This window comes from Rhipicephalus microplus, chromosome 3, assembly GCF_043290135.1.
Source record: "Rhipicephalus microplus isolate Deutch F79 chromosome 3, USDA_Rmic, whole genome shotgun sequence".
In the NCBI taxonomy this organism is placed as follows: Eukaryota; Metazoa; Arthropoda; class Arachnida; order Ixodida; family Ixodidae; genus Rhipicephalus; species Rhipicephalus microplus.
The window spans coordinates 40,254,809-40,263,307 of record NC_134702.1 but is presented as its reverse complement, the minus strand read 5'-3'; the positions used below and the strand labels follow the sequence as shown (position 1 = coordinate 40,263,307).

At 44.9% G+C, this 8,499-nt stretch overlaps 2 protein-coding genes across 3 annotated transcripts; one reads left to right on the top strand and one right to left on the bottom strand.

Annotated features, from left to right (window-relative positions):
- Positions 1–11: 11 nt before the first annotated feature.
- On the top strand, positions 12–4,138 carry LOC142803692 (uncharacterized). Its single transcript, XM_075889304.1, has 4 exons — positions 12–769; positions 848–995; positions 2,987–3,031; positions 3,659–4,138. The coding sequence occupies exons 1-4, from the start codon at positions 545–547 to the stop codon at positions 4,060–4,062; spliced, it is 822 nt and encodes a 273-aa protein (XP_075745419.1). The 5' UTR covers positions 12–544; the 3' UTR covers positions 4,063–4,138.
- LOC119176184 (uncharacterized) lies at positions 2,045–7,901 on the bottom strand. 2 transcript variants are annotated; one of them, XM_037427349.2, is made up of 4 exons: positions 7,691–7,901; positions 6,619–7,177; positions 6,100–6,293; positions 2,045–2,241 (listed from the first exon to the last, which is right to left on the bottom strand). In XM_037427349.2, exons 1-4 carry the CDS (start codon positions 7,899–7,901, stop codon positions 2,120–2,122), a joined length of 1,086 nt encoding a protein of 361 aa, XP_037283246.2. In that variant the 3' UTR covers positions 2,045–2,119. The 2 variants fall into 2 exon arrangements, with proteins under 2 accessions (XP_037283246.2, XP_075745417.1); XM_075889302.1 differs by lacking the exon at positions 2,045–2,241 and having other exon boundaries at positions 4,696–6,293.
- Between the last annotated feature and the right edge of the window lie 598 nt (positions 7,902–8,499).

Sequence of the window (8,499 nt, the reverse complement as noted above, 5' to 3'; positions counted from 1 at the left end):
TAACAAGACAGTGCACGCTTCTCGCTCACGTGGAGTGCACGCCACCAGCGACCGCGTACCGCGCCGTCAAACGGATAGAGAGAGAGACAGAGAGAAAAAAAAAAAGAAAATGGTGGCTACGTCATCGCGGCGAGGCCCCGCCCTGCACGTTGAGTCGAAATAAACAGGTTTTCTGGACTCGCCCCATAGAGAAATAAAAAAAAGGTCTTTTCCTTTCTTTATGCTCGCCCTCCCCATGTATAAGCGGACACGTCGGGGCGGAGAGTCGTCGCGGCGAGACCCGGAGACAGGGGGTAGGTTCACCGAACTCGCCGCGCTCAGAAAGAGCATGTATAAACGGTCGCGCTGAGTTGACGGCTCGTGACCTCTCCCGCCCTTAGAAGTGTGGCAGCTTGGGCTAGTTGGTATGGCATGACGATAGTTATAGCGCGAGACCAAACGACGACACAGAGACAACAAGGACACGAAAGACATCCGCTTCCCCTGTCCCCATCACTCCGACGTTGCTCTTTCTCTGTCGGCCGGTACGCGCGCGCTAGGCACGATGACATCCTCGCGGGCTCCACGCACCGTGTGGACAGATGATGAAATAACGACGTTGCTAGCTTTAGTCAACGAGAAAAAACTGGGCGATTTGCTCGATAGCAAGCGGCAAAAAAATAAGGACATATTCATGGACCTGGAAAGATGTTTGAAGGAACAGGGCCTGACGTGGAGGTGGGAGCAAATAAGGACCTGTTGGAAGAATTTGAAGAAACGCTTCACGGCTGTAAGTACCTCCCTGTTCGCTTTGATTCGAAAAGTTTGCAGGCGCTTTAATTTCTAATGACTTTTTTGGCATTCGCAGGAACGCCTGCTCCTATGCAAAAGTGGCGGGGAGCCGTCAAAGTGGAAGTGGTTTGACAAAATGAGCCTTCTGCTTGGCGACCGCCCGATGGTGCAAGCAAGAGATTACGGCGTTGACACCGCCGCCGAAGACATCGTTCTGTTATGCGGTAAATGCAGATCACTTTTACGTTTAAATCTTGCTTGGCACGTTTTACGAGAGCTTGTTGGTTATCGTTCTCCCGACCGGCTATTTTGCTCTGCACGTAGCAGGAAATCGGCTTGTGCGCCAGAAATCTCAAATACGTGCACATGAACGCTTTAATAAAGTTTCTGGTCACCTCGCCATCAGAATACATTTGCGTAAATTCACAGAATTGTCTACTAATGCGCAGCATTCCAACTCCGCTTGCATTTATTTTGCGTTCTTCACAGCCAGGTTCGACTATGAAAAGGCAAATACTTTCGGGTATTTTATTCTTCGTAAGTTTTGTTTTGGGTTTTTTTGCAAGTGGTGTAAATTGACTTTATCACAAAAATTAAGTGCCTTTACCAATGCATGTAATTTCCCCCAGAGGAAAAGCGTAGTCCAGGGTTGGTTTCGCTCTTTTTAATTCGTGTTTCATGAATCCCTGAATGGACTTAGGCATTTCGAACGTTTTTTCGGGTTTAGTGTTCGGATTTTGGAGGATATGAGGGTCGTTCCACGCCAGATATCCCAGACAGTACGCTAGACCATCTACGATTACACTATAAAAAGTAGTGGTTGGTCACTTTACTACACTATTCATTTTTGGAACCAATTTTCTAAAGAAAATTTTAATTTCTTAAATATGGTGGCAGTTAGGTTGCGACGAAACTTCGAAAAAGTGAAATATTATACGCAGCACGGTAAAACGATTCCAGTCGGTAGGAAAAGAACCGCATTTCCTTGTTAAAACGCATTCACCACTAGTGTATGTTAATGTGCTTTGCGGGGAAGCAATGCAGTGTTCTTGACCAAAGTCAGAAATTTTTACAGCTTTTCAACTTTTCCAGAGACAACGCAGCTGCATAGCTTGCTTGCATTGTTGACGGTAAGTGGGGGAAAAACACGAGTCGCGAAGACAGTAGTTTGGAAGCGCTGGCACATGAACTTTGAAAAATTTGCAATATTGCTCATGTTCAGGCACTTATCGGTCTGTGTGGCGCTCCATATAAAAATATACACTTTGGATCATTTCAAAGGGTGCAGAAACGATATTTATTTCTGTAAGTTTAATACGAATCTTTGTTTTACGCGAGAAAATATTATTTATATTGAGCTGCCCCCAAGGCTGTCAACGGCGGACCGTAAGCGCACTTCACTGCACCGAGGGTTCCTCGGCAGCCTCCTAAATGCACCAAAGCCGGCTTGTTGGTTCGTGCTCCATTTTCCTGCGCAGTAATACAAACAAATTATGCAGCTGCATTATCTCATAAAAAGTTGTAAGAACTGTAAAAAATGTTTAAATATCGCCCAAGAACAACGCATTGCTTCCCCTCAAAGAACATCTTGAGACAACCTAGTAGCTGTGAATGCGTTGTGCCAAGGAAACGCTGCGTTTTTTCTACCCACAAGTTTTTTTTTCACAACCTAGTTATTGGGCGCTGCCACGATATTTAAATTGCTCTGGGAGTTAGAAAAAATTTCCACCGAAAACTGGTCTCAAAACAAAAATGGAAGCGATTAGTGTAGTCAAACGATTGACCATGAAATTTTATATTCTTATCGGAGATGGTCGAGCGTACTGCCTGGAACGTTTAGCGTGGAATGAGCTATGTATTTATTTCGTAACTTCGTTCTTGTGATATTTTTAAATTGTGGTTATTCTTTTTTTTATTGATAATGACGTATGGCCAATTAAGGGAATTTGCGCTCTTATGGCGATAAAATTCTGTTTGACCAATTATCTCCATTTCGGTTATAACAATTAAATGTGTTACTCCACCCGTCACGCATTTTTGTTTGAAGGCAGGGCATTCCACAGTCTAAGGTAATGGGCTACTCGGCAAGGAATGCTACGCAGGATAAATGTAGATCATGAATTGACCATGCACATGGTTGTACTGTCAATATTCCCGTCCCTGATTACAATGAAGACCTATGGCAAATGCACTAATCCAATACTTATAATTGCAGATGGCAGCGAAGAGGAAGGAGATGCGTCCGACGATCTAGAAACCTGTAAGTTCTTTCTTTATGCGCTGTAATGCCACAGCAGTCATGTTTCCTACTTCAATGTTCAATATGACTGAAAAAAATGATGCAGAGAACATGCCTGCAAGCTTTATTTACTGCATATACATGAGTTCATAGTAGGTCATGTCCACTCTTGGAACAAAGTTGCCAGCAAAACAAGTGTGGTCAGGTGTTCCAAGACATATGCGGCTCATGTTTTCCCTAAGGCACAAGTCACTTTTTAAAAGACTTACTCCACAGTTCCTCAGTTTTTCTATGTACAAGAATTCTTCGAGATATTAATTACTTTTCTCGATTCTTAGACTCCCTCCATACACAGTAAAGCCTCAGACCATAATATATGTGGGAAAATACAAAGTATTAAATAACACTTGTAGCACTTGCAAATTGAAGAGGTTAAGCCTTTTTCACATACTCGCCTTATAGCCAACATGCAGACAGACCACGTATTTCTACACATGTCATAAAAAGGAGCATACATAAAACATCAAGGTCAATTACATCCCCCTCTGAAATGGATGAGACAAAACTACACAAGACTGAAGAAGAAAAAAAGCTAAAGAGGCTGTGATAAATGTGAAAAAGGCTCTCTCATGGGAATTCTATTTTCAGCTGCAACATCTACGCCATCGCAAGGAGAACCAAGCACATCAGGAACACAACGTGGAAACCTGACCCCTGATGCAACACCCCCCCCGAAGCGCCGCAAGACAACCACGTTTGAAAAGGTGTTGGATAAGATGTATGAAAAGAACATTGAGCAGCAAGAGAAGCAAAATACCATTCGCTTCGAAATGGAAAATCAGCTTCTCCAAAGAGAGCATGAAAATATGAAGGAGCTCCTGGCAGGAGTCACAAACTCCTTCTTGCAGGGAACACAAGCCCTTATGGGACAGTTTCTTGCCCATCAGGCCAACCTTCTAAGCAGTCTTCAAGGCATGCACACCCCTCCTCCTGCCCAAATGCCACCGTTCATGTCCGACCTGCCAGAACACAGTCACGCTCCGAAGCAATAGACCAACTTTTCTTTGTGTGTGCAATGTATGTGTGGAGTTGTGTGTGGTTAACAAAATAAAAACCCCTAAACATCTACCCATTTGTCGCCTACTGCTACTGAGTTCAGCCCAGTATTTCACCTCCAGGCTTACGCGTTTGCCCTTTCTTCTGATTTTTCAGATATGCCACAGTGCAATGTCTCGCCTCGCTGCCTCTTTGGATAACAAACAAGGCACAGTAGTGAGAGACTAATGCTGTGCATCTTAGGAAATTCTAGGACCTGAGTGGAAGATGGTCACATCACACCCATTCCGTTGTCTGGAATTCCACTTGGTTTCTACTGCTTAACACAAGTACGATGCATACACACAACGGCAGTGGGACACGACTACCGTAAAACCGCGATTGAAAAGTCGCCCGGGACCCATGAATTAAATTATTTAAATCAGAAACTTCCCAAAATCAAGAAACCTTTATATAAGCCTAAAGGCAACAGCGGGGTAGAGCCAAAAAAAAAACTTAAATTGAGAAATTCAAATAACGTTTCACAAAATGGAGCCTCAACCGTAGAAGGCAAAAATTGCTTCAAAGTTTGTTTTTTTTTTGCTTGAAATAGCCTAAAGCGTAAATTTATAGCACCATTCAGACGAAACTATATTTGAAATTTTTTATTTGCATACAAAATTGAAATCACAACTTTGACACACTGGAAGACAACATTGGAAAAGAAAAAAGCGTCAACTTTTAGTGCTAACAACAGAAGGGACCAGGGAATATACAGCACCACAGGGGAAAAAAATGACATTACAAGTTTGAGCAATAAATACACACACACTCAGGGACTGCGGTTTAAAATTCACAAAGGAAAGGATGGCTACAATGAAAGTACATTTACATAGCAAAAAACTTCATAAATGTTAAAAATAAGGGTATTGGCAATATAAAGTAATAAAAAAACCATGTAGCTCGAAACAAGCATACACCAGCTGTATGCAGGCATTATCCACTTTAAACAGTTGACACTATAACAGTGCTGAAACAAACAAATTACTTGTCTACAGCTGCCATGTTGCCTTTGTGAGTACAGCCATTGCTGAGGCACAGAAATTTTTCATGAAAAAAAAATTCTGGGACAGTGATGGACGAAGCTTAACGAAAATCCCCAGCGACCAATACCCTGCACTTGAGCAGTCAAAATGCCATTTCTCACAAACCTAAACTGGCTTCTTACATAGCTTTGCGAGCATTGGTACTGTATCGTCATAGTCTCTCCAGTTCACGAACAAGTTTGACTTCCCTTTATGAATGGAGTCGTCTCAATGAATGATAACAGACAGTTGACCTAGAAAGTGCAATCAAGCTATATACCAAGAGATTGGCAATGAACATGCCTGAGCATAGTTACTTCATAAAGCTAACTTCATATCACGACAATGGTACGTTTCGGTGCCTGATTTGTTTACATCTGTTGCACATTTTTGGTTGTTAGTAGCTCAGGTGTTCCAATTAGCATACACACGAAGACTTGGTCTTGAAATGAATATATTTTGTAAAAGCTGAACAAAAAAACTTTGTTCGCAACACTGAATTTTAGATGGATGAATAAAATGTTGAACTCAGTTGAAAACGAGGCATTTTAATGGAACTATGGTGAGAACTCTTACCTACGTCTCATTGCATAGACAATTCTTAGAGCAGAAATCATACCAGTGTGCTTCTGCGTAGTGGAAAATTAGCAGCAAGGTGGTCTTTGAGAAGGTCCCTGATTTCTGACCGCACCCCGCTGCGAGGTCTGCTTGAGGGTTGTGGGAAGAGCACTGATTCACTTTCCGTGACAACCTGATCCCACGAAGCGTCATAGCCTTCTGAATGCGTTTCGCAGAAGTTGTGAAGCGCGCACGCTGCTATAACAACAGTTGGCATAAACTTGTAATATATGTCAGCACACTTCAGCAGGATGCGCCAGCGTCCTTTCAGCCTACCGAATGCCTGTTCCACAACATTCTGTGCGCTGCTTAAATAAACATTAAAGGATTCTTCTTCTCTTGAGAGTCTACCTGTGTATCCCTTCATTATCCATGGCAGAAGAGGGTAGGCCGGGTCTCCAACCAGCATGAAAGGGATGGCTGTGCCTCGGAGCATGCTGAACCCATGCGGCACCAAGTTGTCGCTGCGCTTGTACAGCGCTGACATCTTCAAGGCTGTGGAATCATGAGCGCTGCCCGGGGCTCGGCATGACACGTTCATAAACCTGCACAGCGAAAATTCTAACGTGAGACAATACAAAGTGGGGTACTCGTAGCTGCTGCTGCAAGTAAAAAAAAACCTTTGAACAGGCAGTAGCAAAGCACATATGAAATAAGGATCAATTTTGTGCAAAACATGGCCAATAACAGAAACTGGGCTCGAACTTTTCAGCCCCCCCCCCCCCCCCCCCCAAACAGACCAGAGAAGTTACCGAGCACAGTTAATGTAGCCTAGAATTATTCCAGAACAGAATATGTTTTGTGCCTCACGTAGTGATGTGCTAGCCCCCGCGCGCGTACCCATGCATTTTAGAATGAACATGCACTCACAGTCCTCCGTCGTCCACAACTGCTTGCACGTTGTATGACGCCCAGTGCTTCCGGTTCACGAAGTCTCGGTAGCCGGTCTTTGGTGCGGCGATTGGTATGTGAGTACCGTCAATCGCTCCAAAAATTTGAGGTAGGTGGCACTTTGCCTCAAACCGTTCAGCAATTTTTTTTGCTTCATTTGCTGACGGCAACTTCACATACTCCTTTGCCAGGTGCGTTGTCACTGATTGGCAAAACATATAAAAAAACTTCTTTACTGTTGATTTGTGCACGCCGAATCGGTTGGCCACAATGCCATATTCTCCACAACTTGCTAATTTGTAGAGAGCCATAGCCACCCTCTTGTCGAGAGGAACAGGAATCCGCACGTAGTTTTCACAAGGAGACATGAATGGCGCCACGGCAGCAACAAGGTGGCAGAAGTTATGCCTCGACATTCTAAAATTCTCCCGCCAGTCATTGTCATTGAAGTTGGTAGCCACAATTCGGTCCCACCAATCTTGGCACCGTTCTCGCATCCACACGGCCCGCTTAGTCGGTGGTGCTGTACACTCCAATCCTGCAAGGAAATATAAAAAAATAGCAAATTACTTTCATTTTTAAGCATAAACGAGGCACAATAGAAATAGAGGTGTAAAATTACGGCAAAATGGTATGCGGCCGTATGAATTTTTACGTAAGCCGATAGAAATTTTACTCAAAAATGTATATTGCATTCCAATTGAAATTACAAGCCGTCAGATTAAAGATTCATCGTGTAAGGATCTCGCTGTCCAGTCCAAAAGCCACAGAAATCAGATTAGCCAAACAGGGTGAGCGTACGAGGCAAGAGGAACACGGTGCACTTAATTGTGGTGGAACTGCACACTTTGTTCCAAGAATTGATGAGGGTCTTTAGTCATTTTCATTTAAAAACTGTTTATTGTTTTCAATTTAAAATTTTCAACGAGGTTCAGGCCGCCGCTTAATTCGTATTAGCGACAAGCCACAACTATTGCAAAAAATAACTCGCGTGTAGGGCTTCAAAGGATTTTCCACAGCATCAGGTACACAAATGAAAGGCGTTACAAACCATGAATCACGGCGAATTCCTGGAGAGACCAGCCAGGGGTGAACAGGGGACGGTGCGTCAGGCTGCGGATACGCCTGCGGCGAGCGCTGTGCCGAAACAGAACCACTGCTACCATCGCGTTGTGCAGTGTTAGCCAAGACACCAACACAACCATAAAGCACAGCTGGTGCAAACTAAGAAAAAATACCAAGACGGGAGCTGAGATAGCCATCGCGGTGGCGGAGCGACAACTGCGTAAACAACCGCAGCCCACAGCGGCGAGAGCGCAGGCTTGGAGGAGCGGAAACCGGTACCGGAAGACGGGCTTTCGGCTCGCCTCGACGCAAAGCGTCGCTGCGATCACCGCTCACCTCAACTTGTCCGTGCGAGTTCATATAAACTCGGGCGCGTCGAGGTAAGCTGAACCCGCCACTCAACTGTGCCCGCCCCCGTCGCGTCCATGTACACGGGAATGCTGTTTTCGTGCTGAATCGGCGTCATTTATGTTCTTTCTGGCGTTCGTCAGCATATAGAACGGCGCCCAAACTCAAGGGCCATGACGATCAACAGCGGGCGCAGGTGCCTCTTCAGTGGGGGTGGGGGAGTGAAGATTCGTCGCAGTGCCTTCCTCTCGCATTATGTGAATGTATGGGGCTGACTGCGCCCCCCTCCCCGGACTCGCAGCACCCCCTCTTTCAATTATGTCCGTGTGCAGGGCTGCCTTTGCTCCACCCCTTGGGTGACTGAAAAGTGTGCCCCCCCCCCCCCCCCCCCCCACCAAACCCGGGCGCACTCTTATAATAACGAGATCACGGAAACGCGAGATAGGA

Excerpts from the sequence above, each read along its gene's own strand:
- LOC142803692 (XM_075889304.1), top strand. The coding sequence starts at position 545 with ATGACATCCTCGCGGGCTCCACGCACCGTGTGGACAGATGATGAAATA. Across the intron at positions 770-847 it reads TGAAGAAACGCTTCACGGCT|GAACGCCTGCTCCTATGCAA; the intron begins GTAAGTACCTCC and ends TGGCATTCGCAG. Across the intron at positions 3,032-3,658 it reads GTCCGACGATCTAGAAACCT|CTGCAACATCTACGCCATCG; the intron begins GTAAGTTCTTTC and ends TTCTATTTTCAG.
- LOC119176184 (XM_075889302.1), bottom strand. The coding sequence starts at position 7,901 with ATGGCTATCTCAGCTCCCGTCTTGGTATTTTTTCTTAGTTTGCACCAG. Across the intron at positions 7,178-7,690 it reads GGAATTCGCCGTGATTCATG|GATTGGAGTGTACAGCACCA; the intron begins GTTTGTAACGCC and ends ATTTCCTTGCAG. Across the intron at positions 6,294-6,618 it reads GTTGTGGACGACGGAGGACT|GTTTATGAACGTGTCATGCC; the intron begins GTGAGTGCATGT and ends TTCGCTGTGCAG.